This window comes from Anguilla rostrata, chromosome 2 (genome assembly GCF_018555375.3).
Source record: "Anguilla rostrata isolate EN2019 chromosome 2, ASM1855537v3, whole genome shotgun sequence".
NCBI classification, from domain to species: Eukaryota; Metazoa; Chordata; class Actinopteri; order Anguilliformes; family Anguillidae; genus Anguilla; species Anguilla rostrata.
In genome coordinates, this window is record NC_057934.1 from 56,585,676 (window position 1) to 56,606,397 (window position 20,722).

Sequence of the window (20,722 nt, forward strand, 5' to 3'; positions counted from 1 at the left end):
ACACATTCACACACACACCATACACACCACACACACACACACCTACGCTCGTGCATGCAAGCACACACACACACACAAACGCCATACACATCACACACACGACATACACACCACACACACAGACACATACACACACAGAGGGAGAAGATGAGAGGGAGGGAGTGAAAAACCCGGTTAGAAACAGAGAGAAAAAAGAGGAAGAAAGGATAGGTGTGTAGTACTGAAGGTGGTGGCATGCTGGGCAGGAGAAGATGTTGGTATGCTGCTGTGCTGCAAAGGGGATTGGAAAGTATGCAGCCCTGCTCAGACATGCCCTGTACTGAGCCTTTATGAGCCTGCATACACACACACACACACACACACACACATCCCACACACATGCTTATACGCACACTCACACACGCTTATACACACACTCACACATACTTATAAAAACACACGCAGTTGCAAAAACGCAGTCACACACACATACATGCACACTTATAATCACACAGGAACACATACACTTATAAACACACAAACACTTATAAACACAAAAACTAATAAAAACACAGTTATAAACACACACACACACTCTATTTAATCATCTCGCTCAAATCCTGAGCCTGGATCTAAAGTGGGGAATCACAGAAGGACCCGGTCAGACGGTGGAAGAACAGAAAGAGCAAGCGAAAAGCACAATGGTGGGCGGAGGCATGCAGGAGAGAGAGAAACGGCAGGAGCAGAGGCAGGAAAGAACTCGTTAAACCAGTTTAAGCAGATCTCTGATTGTGTGTGTCTACGTGTGTGTGCGCGAGCGTGCATGCATGCGTGTGTGTGTGTGTACATGCAGGTGTATCAGTAAAAAAGGAGTGCAGCATAATCTGCTTAGACAGCCCTAAATGCCAAATGTGATTCATTCATTTTTTATGTATTACACATGCAACCTTACTTAACTTTTTTTTTAAAAAGGTCAGGGGAAAAGCTGGAGTTCCAGCATAATTGCTCTGGAAAATTTTCTGGCTCAAGACTTACTATCATTCACAGAAATGTTCTGTTTCAACGGTAGCGTGAATAAAGGAATAACTACATTATCAGGTCGAGCACGCAAAAGCCTACCTTGCTTACTCAGATACATAGTACACACTGTCGCAGTCTCATGTCATGCAGTTACACAGAAGTTCCCATAGGTGCAAGCACATATTCAAATATTGCATTTTCCTAGCTTCACTTTGTTTCCCCATGAGCTACTTAACATTAGCATCTCTGGATAGTAAAGCCAGTAAACACAATGAGACCTTGCCAGGACTGTGCTTGTCTTGGTTTTGTCCTTGACCTCCTCCCATAACTCTTTTGGACTATTTTTTGAAGCCATTTGTCCAGACAACAATTGCTGGAACTATCATGAGTGAACGCTAACAAACCCTTAAAACTCTTCTTGTTTTTAAGAGTGGGCCCAAAATGTTCCTTTTTTCCATGGCTTTTGACTAGTTTCTTTAATGTGGACAGGTGGGGGAGCGGGTGTGTGTGTGCATGTGCGTGAATGCGTGTGTGCGTATGTGTGTGTATGAGCGTTGGTAAGGACCCTCACCCAGAATCATGGAGATGGTCTGTGACTGGTGTGTGTGCGTTGGGGGTGTGTGTGCATGTGCGTAATGCGTGTGTGCGTATGTGGTATGACGTGTAAGGACCCTCACCAGAATCATGGAGACGGTCTGTGACTGTGTGTGTGTGTGTGGTTGGGGCGGTGTGTGTGTGCATGTCCAATCGTGTGTGCGTATGTGTGTATGAGCTGTAGACCTCCCCAGAATCATGGAGACGGTCTGTGACTGTGTGTGTGTGTGCGTGTGGGGGGGGCGGGTGTGTGTGTGCATGTGCGTGAATGCGTGTGTGCGTATGTGTGTGTATGAGCGTTGGTAAGGACCCTCACCCAGAATCATGGAGACGGTCTGTGACTGTGTGTGTGTGTGCGTGTGGGGGGGGCGGGTGTGTGTGTGCATGTGCACGAATGCGTGTGTGCGTATGTGTGTGTACGAGCGTTGGTAAGGACCCTCACCCAGAATCATGGAGACAGTCTGTGACTGTGTGTGTGTGTGTGCGTGTGGGGGGGAGGGTGTGTGTGTGAATGTGCGTAAATGCGTGTGTGCGTATGTGTGTGTATGAGCGTTGGTAAGGACCCTCACCCAGAATCATGGAGACAGTCTGTGACTGTGTGTGTGTGTGCGTGTGGGGGGGGCGGGTGTGTGTGTGCATGTGCGCAAATGCATGTGTGCGTATGTGTGTGTATGAGCGTTGGTAAGGACCCTCACCCAGAATCATGGAGACGGTCTTCATCAGGTTGATGACGGTCTGCCTGTGGCGCACCTGGGTGGTGTGCTGTGACATGCGGTGGCTCTTGTGCCGCACATAGATGAAGATGCGCGTGTACACCGCCACCATGATGGAGAAGGTGAGCAGGTTGAGCCCCGCCCAGAAGACCATGTAGGTTCGGCTGTACATGGGCGCCATGGTGGAGCAGCCCTCCAGGTCGCAGATGCAGTGCCAGCCCATGGTGGGCACCAGGCCCATGATGATCGCCAACCCCCAGATCCCCACGATCAGCAGGACCACCCGCTGGTTGGTCATGGTGCTGTGCAGCTGCATGGTGAAGACGGTCTGGTGGCGCTCCACCGCCACCGCCAGGAGGTTGACCACCGACGCGGTCAGGCTGGTGTCGATGAGCCCCTGGCGGATGAACCACTCCTGCTTTTTCAGTTTCACGGTCCAGGGCCCCGTGTGGAACATCAGGTACAGGTAGGAGATTCCGGCGAAGAGGTCGGCCGCCGCCAGGTTACCCAGCAGGTAGTAGATGGGGAAGTGGAATCGGCGATTGATGATGATGGCAGTCATGACCAGGATGTTGGCCAGGATGACGATGATGCAGACGGTCAACCCCAAGCCGACCACCAGAAAGTCGCGCTTTCGCCATGTTGGGCTGATCAGCTTGCCGCTGTGGTTGTAGAAGAACTCAACAGTCTCGTTGTAGTGACAGCCTGGCGGGTTATTAACTTTGCTGTCCATCTTTGAGACTCGGGGAGGATGGGGTGGTGCAGTGGGTTGTTTTTCAGGGGGAGAGGGTGGAGTAAGGGGTGGGCAAAAGGGCAGGGCGCTACAATGGGAACTGGGACCACTCTGCCCCCCTTCTCATGCGAGGGTCTGAAGGATTCGTCCTCAGACCACCAGACCACACCCACTTCATGTAGGTCCCCCGCTGTGAAAGACAAACACCCAATTAGAGTTCAGGTTCAGCAACCATTCCACTGACAGGAAAGCTCAATTACTCCAGACATGAAAATGACATTGGAATCAATACCGGTTCACATCCAGTCTAGGCCCTGCGTTTATAAAGCACCTCAGGGCTGCTGATCTAGGATCAGCTTTCTCCTGTCTATGGGCTCTCTCCAGTTGCTTATTTTACCTCTTTGCATCCTTTCCTTGCTTCCTTAGCTCCACCCAACAGAGGACGCAAGGAAGGAATATGAGGAAAACAGGAATAAAAGAAACGTGTATTAGGTAAATGGAACATGCTTGTCCAGTCTAGCGTCAGTCAGAAGCCACATTATTACAAATGTGGCAGATGGGGAGAGGTGGATCCACAGGTTGATCATTTATGTCACACATTCCAAAAAAAAAAAACTTATGAAGAGGATGCATTTGTGTTTTCTTGAGAGCTTCCCAGCTCCCTGAAGAGCATGTAAAAGGTTGGAATGTCCTTAAAAATGGCTGACCTTGATTGACTGAGAAGACAAAGGAGGATGACATAAGTGATTGGAATTCCTAAACTAAGGAGGTAAATTGGTGAAATCAGGTGGTGTAGCGCATGGCTGGCGCAAATACTGCAGATACTTAGACCCGCAGGATAGACCCGGGGTTGAATAGGGCTAAGGTAGATGTTTTAAGGGGCGACATAGCTCAGGAGGTAAGAGTGGTTGTCTGGCAGTCGGAGGGTTGCCGGTTCGAGCCCCGCCCTGGGTGTGTCCTTGAGCAAGACACCTAACCCCTAAATGCTCTGGTTAATGAGAGGCATCAATTGTAAAGTGCTTTGGATAAAAGCGCTATATAAATGCAGTCCATTTACCATGCAGTCCATTTATGAACACAGGCCGAAATTTTATGAATATGGCTCCACTTCATCCAGTACCAGCTTTAAGTGTAAAACTAGATCCTACATCAGCAGTCTTACTGTCAAGAAGTTAGATTAAATTCCCCCAGTGAGTCACACCCAAAACTCGAGGAAAAATTCAACAGTGTCTCAAAATTTCTTATGCAATGTATTTTAACTCTTTGAAGAGCAGGTATTGTGAAATGCTCGTTTTTCTAGTCGGCCAGTGTTCTAGAACTGTACTGATTTCTGTTACCAGTAGTGATAGTTACATCAACGTTAGAATGTTCAGCTAAGAGCATTCTAATCGCATACGATTATGGCTAATATATACATTGAATTTCAGTTTCTTTCCCAAATCGACTGGTATGAAATGGAAAAGGTCCCCTTAGGCCAGCTCTACTGCCAGCGGCATTTATCAGAAGACCTGAAATAATGCCCTTAGGTGCACAGCGGCCATTACCAGGTTTTTCCCCATAAGCCGAGTAAGCACACCAGTCACCACACAATCTATCAATGAGACGGGCGGGCACGGTGGCATAGTGGTTAGCAGTTACCTCGCAAGAAGGAGGTTCCGGGTTCGAATCCGGATCTGACCGGATCCTCTCTGCGTGGAGTTTGCATGTTCTCCCCGTGTTCGCGTGGGTTTACTCCAGGTACTCCGGTTTCGTCCCACACTCAAAGACATGCTTGTTAGGTGCACTCCTGAAGTTGCACTGGCCTCAGAACTGGAGTTGGTCCCCGGGCGCTGCACTGCAGCTGCCCACTGCTCCTAAGTAACTAGGATGGGTCAAATGCAGAGGATAAATGACCCCATGGGGTTCAATAAAATATATCTTTATCTTTAATGTTCAAGGAACTTTCAGTGAAAAATATTGATAATCTCATGTGCCAGTGCCATATTGGGGCATATCACTGTACAAGGGAATGATTATTTTACTGGATGCATCACCCAGGACGTCATAGAGGACGCAGACACAGAAAACAAGAGAAAAACTTCCAAATGTGCAAGTTGCTTTGGGTAAGAGTGTCTGCTAAATGCCTGTGATATTATAATACGATTTCACAAAAAGTTGCTTTGTTTTTTCAACTCGTTCACTCTCCAGAAGAGCAAGAGCAAGTGTTCTCCGCTTATCCATTGTATTTAAAAAAACAAATAACAAACGTGAAATTAGTTCGCTAATGCCGTTAAATGATGTCAGCCAGGTGACTGTCAGGAGTGGAGTGCGGTAGCCTAGCAACAGCAGATAAGATTTCTTTACAGGGAAGGCTTCAAAAAAATAAAGGCAGGTAGTGTGCCTAGAAAGCACGTCCGGTATGATTGCAGTTAGCGTCATGCATGCACTATTCACACACGACAGCACAATACGGCAGAGATATCAAAAACCAGTGCTGAAGGACCACAGGGTCTGCAGGTTCTCTCAACTTGTTTTTCTCGCTTCTGTCAATGGACGGCTAGATGGGTGATTTTTTAAGGTATTTTGATGATCAAGCAAATAAAATCATTTTATTTGTGTCGCGCTTTTTATAAAAAACTGTCACAAAGACGCTGTACAGAGTAACAGAAAAAGGGCAAGAAACAGCAAAAACAGAGCAAAAAAAGCAAACACCAGGCCTGCACCCCCAAATAGCAAGCACATGACATGAAAACTCTCAGTGGGGAGAAAAACCCTCAAACAGTGGCAAGAAAAGACTTGGGAGGAACCCGGCTATGGAGGGGGAGCCCATCCTCCACTGGCCGGCCCAGTATAAAGTGGTGGCAGAATGGATGCAACAGAAATGCAATAAGGGATCTATCACAGCAAATAAAATGGGCTGAGCTGCTTACAGTCGAGGTAATAAACTAACTGGAGTAGCAGAAGATTCAATTATATAGTTCAGTATAGTGCAGTTTAGAGGAGCAGGGTGATACATCTGGCTCCAGGCTGCGTTGAGGCATGGGCAGAGAAGGAGCATGGCTACTGCGGCCCACAGCCATGGAGCGAGGGCCCGTGAACTCAGGGCGGGGAAACAAGGCTGGAAAAGACTCACTTGGAAAATGGCTGCCATCTCTTCTGCAGATGTAGCGTCAGTGGGTACACCCTTATCAGAGATCAAGGACAATCAGCAATTTGCTTGCCAAAGCTTCTGCTATCTCAATTAATATTGAGTCTACATTTACAGCTCTGTGTTCCATATTCAGTTGTGAATATATGGTTGCTGGGTTACCGTGATTAGATTTGGTTTGATAGGCAGCTGACATTTTATTAAATTTATAGAGCATTAATAATAGTTTTTATTGCTCTGTACAAGTCCGCTCCACTCACTGAAACTGCTGTTACTTCCTGCTTTCTGACTGTCTGGGAGAGTTTTTGCCACTCCAGGTTAAATGCAGCATCATTTCATCTTAAAGTTTATTTGCGTCTAACTTGAAATCAGTGTGTGTGTGTGTGTGTGTGTGTGTACGTTTATAAGTGGGTTTAAGGACCCTCACCCAGAATCATGGAGACGGTGTGTGTGTGTGTGTGTGTGTGTGTGCGCATATAAGGGACAAAAAAATAGTATCCTGCCTGTATTCAAGAAGGAGGGCAGGACAGTCCATCTAATTTCATAAATGCTCCAGCTTTATTCAGACAGGCAGAGAGCAGAGAGGGCAGCAGACAGAGAAGGGACCACTGCAGGGAAAGCAGCGTGGTGAGCATCAGCCCTGAAGACTGCCTCGCACCACTCACCTCATCATCCATATCTCAACCCAACATCTGAAGAACGTTCGGTTTTGCGTTCACACTGAACTGATGCACGTCTAACTCTCCCTTTACCGTAACACCACGTGCATGACACGGGCGCCATGCATCATCGGTAAACGTGTAAGCTACACACTGCCGCGCACCTCACACAAGGCTGGACCACACTGCTGCGCACCTCACACAAGGCTGGACCGCACTGCTGCGCACCTCACACAAGGCTGGACCACACGCTGAGCGCCTCCAAACAGTTTACGCACTGAGCACAAACGGGGACACACTTCCTGATCGACAGGGAGACGCCTCACACGCAGCTGGGCCTGGAGCCCACACACAGCGTGGTCAGGCGCACAGAGGCTAAATGAAAGAGAGGAGGGAAGAGAGAAAGAGGACGGGAGAGAAAGAGAGGGAAATGAAAATATGGAGGCAGAGAAGTAAGCCTTTGGTGAAATAAAATATAAAAATCAATGAAATCACACAAACTACTTAAACTACAGGACTGCTATGTCACTTCATTTGAACAACACCTTCTCCCCACCTTCTCCCCAGTGCTAAAGCCCTGATGTCACAGTCTTACCAAAATAACATTTTACTTTTGTTACAATCTCCCATTTATATCATTGGCAGAAATATTACTGTTCTCTTTTGCAGTAGGATGTGTTGTAGTTCTGTTCTCGCTGCATTGGTAATAAAAACGTGTTTGTCGTGCTGTTAAAGATCGTTTGAATTAAAATTTGAATGTGTGGATGGGGCAGGGCAGGCAGAACAGCAGAGGGAAATCAGGTTTAACTCTCTGCCTCAGCTCAAATGTCATGACAGGTGCAACTGACCTGAGACACATTGTCTGATGGGTGTACTCGGAATGTGTGTGTGTGTGTGAGTGTGTGATTAAGTGTCTGTGTGCATATGAGTGTGTGCGAGTGTGTGTGTGTGTGTGCATGAGTATGTGAGTGTCTGTGCAAATGCAAGTGTGTGTGCGAGTAAGTGTGTGTGTGCGAGTGTGTATGAGAGTGTGTGATTAAGTGTCTGTACGCATATGAGTGTGTGTGCGAGTGTGTGTGTGCACATGCAAGTGTGTATGTGTGTGTGAGTAAGTGTATGTGCGCATGCGAGTGTGTGTGCATGTGAGTGTGTGTGTGTGTGTGTGTGTGTATGTGTGTGTGTGAGTAAGTGTATGTGCACATGTGAGTGTGTGTGCATGTGAGTGTGTGTGTGTGTGTGTGTGTGTATGTGTGTGTGTGAGTAAGTGTATGTGCACATGTGAGTGTGTGTGCATGTGAGTGTGTGTGGTGTGTGTGTGTGTATGTGTGTGTGGAGTAAGTGTATGGCACATGTGAGTGTGTGTGCATGTGAGTGTGTGTGTGTGTGTGTGTGTGTATGTGTGTGTGTGAGTAAGTGTATGTGCACATGTGAGTGTGTGTGCATGTGAGTGTGTGAGTAAGTGTATGTGCACATGTGAGTGTGTGTGTGTGTGAGTGTGTGAGTAAGTGTATGTGCGCATGTGAGTGTGTGTGCATGTGAGTGTGTGAGTAAGTGCATGTGCGCATGTGAGTGTGTGTGTGTGTGATGTGTGAGTAAGTGTATGTGCGCATGCGAGTGTGTGTGCATGTGAGTGTGTGTGTGTGTGTGTGTGCGCATGTGAGTGTGTGTGTGTGTTTCACACCTTTAGCTCTCAGGAGGGATCAGCCAGCTCCTCCCTCCTCTCCCCTCTCCTTCCTGTTCGTCTTACTGCAGCTCAAACCACAAGGATCAGCTGGCGGTCTGGAGAGCCGCCCCAGCCCGGAGCCAGACCAGGCCTGCCTTTTCCCAAAGTCACCCCTCTACCCCCTCTGAACTCCCAGACTTCCAGTCAGGGATCTGTCGAGAACCCGTTTTTCTGTCCGTTTCCTCCAATCCCCAGTGGCATTTTCCCTATTTGTTGTTAGCAACATACTCTGTCATTGTGGAGATTGCATCTCTGTTTTCCTATGTCTGGCTAGAATGTTCTTTTCTTCATGAAGCTCCAGTCTCCTGTTTAGGGAAGGGGGCTTGTAGTTGAGAGGTTGCAGGTTTCATTCGTTGGTGGGTGTACCACCACCATACCCCTGAGAAAAGTACTTAACCTGCACTGCTTCAGTTGTATAAATGGACTGCATGTAAAATAGTAATCTTCGTAATAGCATCTGCTAACTGTCAAAATGAGATACGCATGTAATGTAACTAACGTCTTCTAAGCAGTTTAACTTAGCAGACCAAAGTCAGAAAAAAAAGTTTAATAGGTAATAATAGGTAGCACTACTTTGGAAAATTGTCTGCCTAGTTTGTATGAATTATAATGGCATAAACATAGTTATAATTATTTTGATAACAATAATTTGGTGTGCAGGCAGTTTTGAGGAGTTATATTTGTACAGTACGTTTTGTGTACATGCATAGTTTGGAAACACTGAAAACATTATTGCTGCGATATCTTATACTCTAAAAACTAACAATTTGAAGGCATGAAGTGTAAGTTACTAAGAGTTAGGCTGTTCCCTCCATAGATGTATTACATTTCTTCTTGGAAACATTCTTAACTTTCCCAAGAGCCAAGGCCCTCGTCCGCGATTGTGTTGCTCTTTGTTGCGAGATGGGAACTGCTGTAAATATTTAATGTAATTAAAGTCGAGAGACCCCCCCCCCCAACCTCACCCCACCTCACCCCCCCCCCACCCCTCCCCCCCAAAAGTCCCCTTCTCACACGGCTGCTTACATTTTGAGACTTCAGTAAAGCCCTTTTGCAAGCTCTCTGCAGTCTCTTCGCAGAATCCGTTGTTCTGCAGAAACACGCAAAGTGCTCACACCACGAAAAAAAAAATTTAAGTGAAGTGAAAATGTGAACCGAGCGCAACCCTGCTACACGCAGCCTGTTCTCAGTTCGCCTCCACAAACACTCCCTCACGGTCACTGCAGGACGTGTGGCGGTTTACTGAATGTATGAATGAATGAATCATTGCACTTATGTAGCACTTTTCCGAACGCTGTAAAGTGCTTTACAGTGATGAGCGGGAACTCACCTTACCCACCAACAATGTGTAACACCCACCTGGGAAATGCACGGCAGCCATTCTGCGCCAGAACCCTCACCACACATTAGCTGAGGTGGAGAGATTTCTTGCATCATTGCAAAGTAGCCATCATCTCACAGCCTTGACTTTGCTGATTACAGTCGCTCCGGTGGAGTCTAGAGACCTCAGATATTTGAAGTCTCCGTTTTTGATTTTTTTTTTTTTATAATCATCACCTGACTTGGAGGGAGGTCACTGAACTTTTTTTTTTTTTTTTTAAAGCCCTAACCATAAACCATTACAGATAAATGCTGCAGTTACCGGAATTTACCCTCCTGCTTGTAGTCCTCATTTAACTCATAGTAACCAGAAACCAGGACTACATTTACCAGATTTTGTTTAGATACAATTACTGTGATGTGTCAATATTTCATCACTGTTGTTTTTTTCTGGATGAAACTCATTTGTGTATACACACTCAGTTGCACAGTGTCTCACACATAAACAGGCACATGCACGCACGCAAACACACATGCACACACACCCTGCATGGTAAACACACCCTGTCACACAAACACACACCAATTTTGACCAAATCACCTCACACCCCCACCCAGCCGTAATGGAATTGGTTGCGTGTGTGTAGCTAATTGAAACCAGACTTATATTGAGAAGCTCATGACTGTTGTCATTTCTGTGTTGTCCAGGGAGACCCACAAAATACAAACAAACACACGCAGACTCACACTAATAGTGTTACACACACGCACGCATGCAAGCACACACACAAATGCGGGTAAAGGATTTTCTCTCGTCTCTACCACGGAGCTTCTCCACCCAAGCTCCCCAGTGGTGGAACAAATTCCCTGTCCCCTACGAACCTCGCTCTCATTGCCCATCTTTCGCTGTGGCCTGAACACAAATCTCTCCAGACCATATCCGGACTAAATAACTATCACCACTCTGCAGGGCACTCCCAAACTGGGATCATTACTATCAATTAAATCCCCCCCCTCTTTCATGCTACACATGAACCTCCTGTGCCACTTTCAAGTTACATGTACCTCCATCCAGCACTTATTGTACTTTGTATCATTATCTTGATGTTGTAGCTTGTCATGCCTCCTAGTTTGACTTAGCATAGGTTAGGTCAGAGTAATGTTTACTGTGCGAACTGGACTTAATGTGTTCGTGGCTATGAATAACTGTACAAAATGAGCATTGTACTTTATCGGACCTGTGTTTTGTAGTTGCCCCAATGACCTTTGGTATGCACTTATTGTATGTCGCTTTGGATAAAAGCGTCTGCCAAAGAATTGTAATGTAATGTAGACTGTACTTATGCTTACTTACTCCTGTGTGTGTGTGTGTGTGCATACTCCAATGTGTGTGTGAGAGAGAAAGAAAGAGGGTGTGCACAAGAGTGCACGTATACGTGCATCAGCACAGCAGCCATTGTATTACAATCACACACTGAGAAGTGACTGTGAACCACTGTCGCGTACCAGAGCCCCTTCAGCAGGGGGGACATCCCATAACAGAGCCCCTTCAGCAGGACACGCATCCCAAGCAACGTGGAGAAATGCTCAATCTGTCCCCTCCAGTAAGGAATCAGAGTCACAGTTCCTCTTTTTGGGACTGCAGCCATCCTCGCCTCCCCTCCGTGAGAAACGCTCTGGCCAAGCTCACACCGCTGCATCCAGACCAATCATAATCCAGCGAGTAAGACGGACCCGTCCATCAATGATGAGGCAGTCATTCATTGGTGAACGACCCATCACCGACAGCATCTTACCAACCTCCATCCAGTCCATTTTTTCACCCAATAGCGAGACACCAGATTTTATGAGAAAGCGGTTTAAAATCTCAGAGGACAGTTGGAAAGCCAATGGTCCACCACTCGACACTGACATCAATTTCTTGATTAAATATGAAAACAAATACATTTCTTAATATGTGCCTTCATACTAAAACCTGTTCACAAAAATCTATTTTAATGGAGCATCCAGAGTGCATTACAAGATAGCAAAACTGTAGCCTGGTAACAGCAAGTCAACTAATCGCAACTCGTCTGTAGTAAATAGTGTATATTAGTCTTGCTTGAAAACTCAGATGGTGTGTAAAATTAATTCAATTAGTCAGAAAGCAGCTATTTTGTTCATCTTGATCTTGTGGTTTTTCTTCAGGATCAGGCCACATTGAGTTAATTCTGAGCTCACAAACTGTACAGAAAAGGAAGTCCCCCCAAACTGTATATACTAAGGTTACACCCCTGCTGTAAAGTGATGCCCTTTCTCTTTGGGCATGCATATGCCTCCACGGTGTCTTTGTTCCATGCACAGGGAACAGACCAGCGTGTCGCTATTTCCATGGGGGTTGGAGAGAGAGCAGTCACCGAGCAGCGAATTTCAGTGCGCATTTTCACACTTCCATTTCTGTTTCCGCTTCTCATTCGCCCGATAAGCATCGTTTGGGTTTTTCCAACCAACCTTAGCTCTTTGATGGAAAATGTTTTTTCCCCCACAAAATTCTAAGTCAGTGTTCTAGAACTCCAGTGCTTTCAGTTACCAATAGTGACTGCGACATGAGCATTAGAATGTTCAGCTAACAACATATTTGTGATCTCACAGCTTAACAGTTTTAAGATATGAATCTTCTGGCAGCACACAGTGCCAGATGAGAACTGTCAATGTGTGTTAAAAAAATAATAATAATAAATTGCTAAAAAAATAAAAATAAATAAAACATACAGAATTTATACATGACGCTGACCCTATGCAGGCATGTACATTTTTCCAGGTGACTACAACTTCTGGGAACTTCTACCCCAATTGATTATTTGCATCCACCCAATCATGAAGATGGAAAAAAAGGCCAATTTGTTTCCAGTATTAATATTTGAATCTCACCTGGACCTGCCTGGTTTTCAGCTGGCAAAGAGTACAAGACTGTCGTTGTGCATTCTCACTTTGCTACATTTGTGGGGACTCTCTCCACCAAAGCGACTTGCACAGCTTACATTCTTTACATAGTACCCAGTTATGCAGCTGCACTTTTTTTCTTCTTCTTTTTTTATTTTTAAACTGAAGCAATTCAGGTTAAGTACCTTGCTCAAGGATACAACGGCAGTGGCCCAGCTGGGAATGAAACCTGCAATCTTAAGAGCCATGCCGCCAGTTCCCAAACCATTATGGTACACTGCCGCCCCATTTAAGAAGACGGTTCATTTTCTTGTTTGTCAAGGCTTCCATTTTTTTACCCCCCCTTACCCACATCACACGGCATTCTTTTCTGCATCACGCTGTCCTTTACAGGAAATGAAAGCCCAAACACAGCCGACAATTTAATGAGCCACAAAGGCTCAGCAGAGCCCACACATACTGCCACTCTGCTCTCCCACACACTCCTACACACACACACACTGCCACACACTCATCTCCCGCACACACTTCTCTGCCACACACAATGCTACACACAGCCATTCTGCAGGAAAAAATAAAGCTTTCCTCATGATGCCCAATTGCCTGAATGTGAAGAAAACACTAAAAATGTGCATTTCTTTGAGTCCGCTCTTTGATGTACAAAACTACCTCAGCCATTACCGCCTTTGCCTCATTTAGTCAACAAAGTCAGAGTGGAGCGTCTAAATGTAATGAATATTATCTGAATCATAGCCAGTGTTTGTGGGGAGAGTGTAACTGTAATGAATATTATCGGCATCATATCCAGTGCTCGTGGGGACAGTGTAAATATAATGAATATTATATGAACTGCAGCCAGTGTTTGTGGGGACAAGGAGAGATGAATCTGCGCCAGGACGTGACATGAGAGGACAGACGGAGCTTTTGTCTGGACCCCGGGGCTGTCACCAGGCTCGCGTGCGTCGCCACGGCATTGGTCGTCGGGGACAACTCATTAGTGACAACGGTGACTGTCGCATTGTTTCACTGTGTGATCCCCCCCCCCCCCAAATAAATATTCTTAAACTGAAAATCATCACATTGCACGTGTCATCAAACCTGACCATATTTGAAGCATCCACATTTTTCTCCTATTTTTACCTTTTGTGACAGAAGATGAAATACACCGCATCACATCCTTTAAAAAAATGAGTGTGTCACTTAAAATAACGAGTAACCTAGCTATAACCTTAAAATCTTCAGTTAGGCAAACAATGGTTCTTCATACAGAAGAAGTATGAAGAACTAAAGATCCGTTGTTGTTTGTCCAACTCAAGATTTTAAGGCACCCAAGTTACTTGTTGGAGCCGCATTGAAATCTAAAAAGATTTTTTTTACAATGTATCCAGGAGGATTGCACCGCTCATACAGTTTAAACATTCTATCCACTTATGTCATATTGAGGTCATTAAGGCTAAGCTCCTCGCTCGCGCACTACAGCGCTAGTGGCACCCGCCCAGGATTTGAACCCGTAACCTCAAGTGTTACAAAGCCCTGGTTCCTACATGTGCCACACCCAGCCGTCGCCTGCCGCAGAATTACGCACTGCACACAGCTTTAGGGCGGGGTCCCGAGACTGGATTTACAAGGCCACTGCTGAATTCCTGCCCTGGTGCGAAGGAGGAGGAGGAATGTCAGCTAGGCAATTGTGGTGAATGGACAGTGTCAGTTTCACCTGGAAATTTTTACATACAAAACATTTCACACATAATATTTTGAGCAGTAATACTTACATAGCAATGATGAAATTTTATCTGTGTTCAGTAGATGGAGACAGAGACAGTAAATCAACGATACAGTTCAATCTGCTTCTGTTTTGCTCCAGAAAATGATGTCAGATAGGTCTATCAGCAAATATATGGCTTAGCTATGCCCAGAAGTCCTCAATAACAATAGTTTTTTCCTAGAAATTACAAAAAATCGTTAACAATGTTTCGTTAGGCGCAGTGTCTTTTACTGCTACCACAGAGTGAATGAATAAGTGAATGCGATGATAAGAAAATCTTTGGTTACGCTGACCTATAAAACATAAAATATTCCAAAAGCAGAATTAGACATGTTATACATCATTAGTAAGCTGATACTCTCACCTACTGAATAAATGAATTGTCAATCAAGCCAGACTGTACTAAAAAGGGCGACAACGCCGTAAACGACACGTGTGGTATTACGCACAGCTATTTTGGAAGGTACCCAGGCATCACAAATGCGCGTATATTTCACAAACGGATTGTCCAAGACAATATATGACCATTCAGTCTCAAAAGGGACATCTCTACGAGTAAAACCAATGGTAAGGTATTTATTCAATATTTAGTCCCAGATATTGACAGTAGAATAACATGGTAACATTTTTTAAAACTTTGTCTCGTTTATTTCGTTATTCAGTGAGCAGCGTTTTCACTGCTGTATAGGCATATCTTAGGGCTATTGTCAGGTTTACCTTGTTGCTATGACGGAATATGATTTTTGAGTGGCATTTTTATTTATATTAGCTTCTCTACCGACCTAGCTTACGGAAGAGGACGTGAAGAGACCGTATGCGGAGTCACAAAACTTACGTAATGTGAAACCAATCGGTGAATACGTCATTAAGCCTGCCCACCCGAACGGCTCTGCTGCACTGAGCACGGTTGTCTAACCGTGCCGAAAATATTGTGCTGGGCACAGTTTGTAAGCGTCCCGCGCCAAACCGTTTCCAGGTGGAAACACCATTGGAACCGTTCTTCTCCGTGCTCAGAACCGTTCGACCCTACGGTGGAAAAGGGGCTATTGTCTCAAACACAGTCTCGAGGCCATTATAGTGTTACAGTCAAAGGGTCAAGTCGGGAGCAGTGCCAAAATGGCATAAATAATGCTAACTTTAAATGATTTGCATACTAAAAATCTCAATGTGGGAAGACATCTTTCTCTGTCCCTGTTTGTTTGTGTGTATCTGTGTATCCCTGTGAGTGTGTATGTGTGTGTGTGTGTGTGAGCGCGAGCGTGTGCTTGTGCGTACTTAGGGTGTTTTACAAGAACAAAACTGAGTCAGTAGACAGAAACCTGTCATTACAGAAACAGTCCCACACCTATTTCCACCCTCCCTTGTCTCCCTCTCTCTCCTCTTTATTTCTGCTGTATATTTACAATGTGATTTTCTTCCCCTTAAAGAAAAGACAGGTTGTAAGATGAAGGGTTTTCTTCCTTATTGCAGAAACCTAAGAGGCCAAACACAGGAAACATTCCTTTCCATATGGCCTGCACAGCAAAGCATGCTGGGACACCATAGTAATGTTTACAGTGGCAATACACTGCGTGTGTGCGTGGGGGGGGTGGGGGCTGGCTGTGTGCACAACACCACAGTGACAATGAGGTAAAATTCTCCCTGAGGGCTGCCACAGGCAAGGAGGAGAGAGAGTGAGAGAGAGAGAGAAAGAAAGAGAAAATGAAAGAAAGAAAGGAGTACAAAGGTGAGTGAGACAGAGACAGACACAAAATCAGAAACAGACAGAGAGACACAGAAACAGAGAGACAGAGACAGACACCAAAAGAGAGTGAGAGAGAGAAAGAGAGACTCCAAAAGGAATCCAGAAACAATAAGCAACACTTCCAACGGAGGTGAACATTAAATGTTAAGGGTGTAAGTCACTGAATTACAGGTGTCTAACCTTATCTGGGGGGGGCTGAGTGGATACAGGCAGTCATAGCAGCCCAGCACTATAACATCTGATTCAAGCAATCGAGAAGCATTGACTGAAGACCCCGGTTAGTTGATTAGTTCATTTGGGTGGCGTAATGTGCGCGCGCACCTGCGTCAGCCCTCGAACAACTTGAGGAAAGAAGCGGTCCTCTGACACCAGCAGAATGGCAAAGAGAGCCCTACAGGGTCACCCATACAATCACGTGTCATGTCTGCTAATGCAACATTCGCAAATGTGCCCATTTCGTCAAGTCAAAGCTGAAAAACAACTTGCTCAGTTGCCCCCCCGCCCCCAAAGACCACTTCCTTTAAAGAAAGACCACACGAGACATCTGGTTGTGTAAACTGCAGTCGAGTAAATGTTCAGACCCGGCAACTGAGTCATTTTAGTCAAATAACAGGGGCTTGGATTGGCACGCACGCATGGCACCTCCTCCAAAGCAATGTGGGGTACCAAAGACCACCTCACATTCACCATTTAATTATCCGCTTCGCTTCCCCAAACACACTGTGTGCCTTTCCAAAAATGGGGAGTCCTCATTCCTGCACAGACTAACCTCAGGTTCTGACTAGGAGGAACATAGCCAACCACAACTTCTTTTTTTTTTCATTTGCTGACGAGCCAACAATACTAGATATAAAAGAAATGCATACAGTGCATCCACTCAAATTCACTTAACCCTTTCATGTGATTACAGTGTTCTTAACTGAACATTCTCACTTCTGGTAACTGAAAGCAGTGAAGTTCTAGAACTGACTTGGAACTTTAAAAAAAAAAAAAACATTCCAAAAAACCTGCTCTTCAAAGGGTTGAATAACATTCACATTTTGAATAGGTCACAAGCACAACTGGCAGTATTTGGTGTAGTATAGTGGTAAAAAAAAGCTGGGTTTACAGTGCACCGGCTTTATGTTCAAATCTCATATGGTCCACTGCCCTTTGTATACTTAGGCAAAGTACTTAATTTCTTTTTTGTAAATCACACCCATACGATTTAATGTGTAAACAGATTGAACATAGAGTATCTGCTTAATGAATGCTATCAAATTGACTATGTCCTCTGAACTGATAGTGTCATAAACAGTGGATTATATCTGTGCTAATGTAGGAGGAATACACACACACACGCACCATGATCAGGACTGAGATTGTAATGACAGTATAACTGATGATATTAAAATCAATAGGAGACTTTTAACAATATTATTCCCAAGGTCAGTCATGTCAATAATGCCAACATCAAGGGAGTAGACCAAAAGCTACTTTTTTAACAAGACTCCTTTAAGAGGAATAATTATGAATTGAGTTTAGAGGCATCACAAAGGCCATTGACTTTTTAAAAAAAAACAAAAGGTAAGGAGTAAGAGGGAAAAGAGACAAATACGAACTAACCCAAGGGGAGAAAATAAAACGACGAAGCTTACTCTTTCTTCTTCGGGCACACAAATTACATTTTTGTTTATTTAGAGTATGAACGACTGTTTTGGTTGGGTTTCGTAACTACGTAAGAGAACACACATTAAGATGGAGAATTACAGACCAGCCCGTTACCCCTGAGCAACACCGAAGGAAAACGTGCAGTAGCTCACAGACCGTTGTTATGGTGCGCTCGCTTGCCCTTGGTAAACACAAGCGAGGTTGCAATCAATGTAAGCTATCATATCATTATTGCCAGATACACAAGGTACAGTTTGCTAACCCACACAAACAGGACCAAACCAGAGAGACCGACACGCAATTACCAGTCTTCTCTTCCTTGTGCTTGCATAGCAACACGAAAGACAACTCCATCGCCATCACAAGAAAACTACCGAGCCGTCAGTGATGTCACCGGACACCTGGAATTACATTCCACACTAAATATGGCTAAAAAAAAATCCTTCTTAAATTGATTCTCATACGTGCTTTCGCAACTGGCACAACTTTTCCCCAGATCTGTCATTGACACTAACGGGCCTACATTTTCACTCTGAAACCCCCCTCCCTTGAGTTTTTGAAAACCTGGATCTGCATTTCCACTCCAATTTGGCAACCCGCGCCATTGATATACTAGGGTTCAGCGCTGAATTGGACTGCTATGCCGCTATGTGGACTGGCTGGAAGATTCATTGTTCGCAGGTCGCCTATCTTTGCATTGCAGCGGCGTCTGCGTTACCACTGGCTTCCCGAGGGCGTGCTTGAGCGCTCGTTATCTGAAAGCCGGTATCGGTGCGCTTGGTGTTCAGGTCTTGTCTTTCAGGTTTTAATATCGTGAGCTGCAAGGCTGTCGTCTTTCTTTTTTTCTCTCCCTCTTACAAAACAGGACTCTCTCACTGATAGTGAGGCAGCTTCGCTGTTGGATACTCCGGTTGCATTCCAAACCGCTCCCTCGCCCTCCGTTCCCACAGTAACGCCGATCTCCGATCAGCGCCACGCAACTCGAAAGTGCCGATGACCGCTCCCTTCACGGTCGCTCCCTGATCTGGGATCAGTGAGAAAGGGGAGCGGTAAGAAATGCGTCCTTGTTTTATTACGCGATAGCACGTTCGTGGTCTGAGGACAGCATACTTGTCCAGAGAAGTATGCCGAAAAGCAACGAGGAAAGGAAACCGTGCCAAAGCAAGCGCGAAACGTTTCCGCAACGCTATCAGCGTACGGCACCCAAGAGTTTACTTCTTCAGTGGAATCGCTTTTCTTAGGAACACAGTAGTATTAAAATAGCTCAACGTTACATACAAAAAATAACCCCTTCATTTTTATGAGAGGAGTTTGGCGCTTTTGTCACCTGCGCTCCGTAGTTATAGATTAATGTGGACGGCTTGTACGATACATCATTGTTATAGTAAAGTAAAGTACATAAAGTAAAAGCAAGAAACGTCAATGGATCTTGACCATACCACACTGTTTAAACTTGTCGTTCATGCCGTCTTGATGTTAAAATACCATGTTTGCTTTTCCGTGTCTTTGTTCGAAGCACAGAGTCCGCTTTAGATCTAAAGGAAATAGCGCATACCTTAGTTGACGCATAACGCTAAATAATAAACTTTATAGCCTCGCTTCACAGGGCAATTCGTACGCGCACAGGGTGCGTCTCATGAACAGTGTGTCGACCGTCAGATAACATTCATAAATACAGAAACCTCGGTACAAACGTCAATGCCGCCTCTTCTCAGAATGAAACTCTTCTGAACATAAAAAAACCCTCTTGATACAATCCACTTTTGGCAAGCGATTTGCGAATTTTGCCATCACCAAAAAATAACAATAGGCAATGTAGTTAAATCCGAATGTGTTACTTCTTTGTTGCTGTACGATAAACAACTTGAGATCTTGACATTGCACTCTCAGATTTCTTGGAATGGTTTGTAACTCCGCGTTGCGTTATCATAACCACATGCCAACACGACCGATGCCACATCTAGCATACGCGCGCACGCCTCCACGAACCCCAACGATCGCGAGGAAGTCTGCACTGGAAGTTAAGGTTTGGAAAACATTGACAGGGTTATATCAGGACGAAATGGGACACTTTCGCGGGAAGTAGGCGAAGTAGTTCTTAAAACTCAGTTGAAAACTCACGTTTTCAATGAGAGTAAACCGTCCTACTAGTAGCAAGCCAAGGTCCTACACTTCCTGTCGAGAATTTCAGTTCGGATTTTGGTGAACAAACAGAAACAGCGCGTGGAAGAGCAATAAGAGAGTTCTTTATTTAAAAGTGAAAGTTGCAAAAAATTAAGTTTTCCTTACCGATTCCTTTTAGCTTCTATTCCATCCCTCCTCCGAAAAGAACCGAAATAAATACTGCAGATTGCTCTGGATATTGTAATCCACAATCCAGTTTCGGACGGATCGCGCGCTCGTCAGTTGTATACCTGCGTACGGTCACCTCTCAGACACCAAGAAAGGGCGCGGCAGAATCGGGACCGATCTACAATACTGTCTTTGGCTTGTAAAGACAACCTGAACACCCTTGATCCCGCCTCTCGAGTCTCTGATTGGTGGAATTCCGTGCGCCGTGGCCAATTGTGCGGAACAATATCTTTAAATTGACAGTCCTGTTCAGTCCTGCAGTTGTCGTACTGTAGGGTTGTAATTAAGATATAATCAAAGTATGCAAAATGTGTTCTTCCTGTGCATGTAATTATATTTTACAGACATTGGGGTTAATGGTCGGATATCGTTTATTTGATCAACTTGTCTGTGAGCTGGTTGATCGTTTTATTTTCCTCCA

The 20,722-nt window shown here is 45.1% G+C and overlaps 1 protein-coding gene across 2 annotated transcripts in view; it reads right to left on the reverse strand.

Annotated features, from left to right (window-relative positions):
* LOC135248536 (lysophosphatidic acid receptor 2-like) overlaps positions 1 to 20,452 on the reverse strand; it is a 30,582-nt gene extending 10,130 nt beyond the window's left edge. The window contains exons 1-2 of one of the 2 annotated variants that reach the window (XM_064323306.1): positions 20,239 to 20,452; positions 2,289 to 3,229 (exon numbers count right to left, since the gene is read on the reverse strand). In XM_064323306.1, coding sequence (XP_064179376.1) covers positions 2,289 to 3,039 — 751 coding nt within the window. In that variant the 5' untranslated portion in view covers positions 3,040 to 3,229; positions 20,239 to 20,452. Of the gene's footprint in view, positions 1 to 2,288; positions 3,230 to 4,677; positions 4,924 to 20,238 lie in introns of those variants that run through there. The other variant, XM_064323307.1, reaches the window with a different exon arrangement.
* Between the last annotated feature and the right edge of the window lie 270 nt (positions 20,453 to 20,722).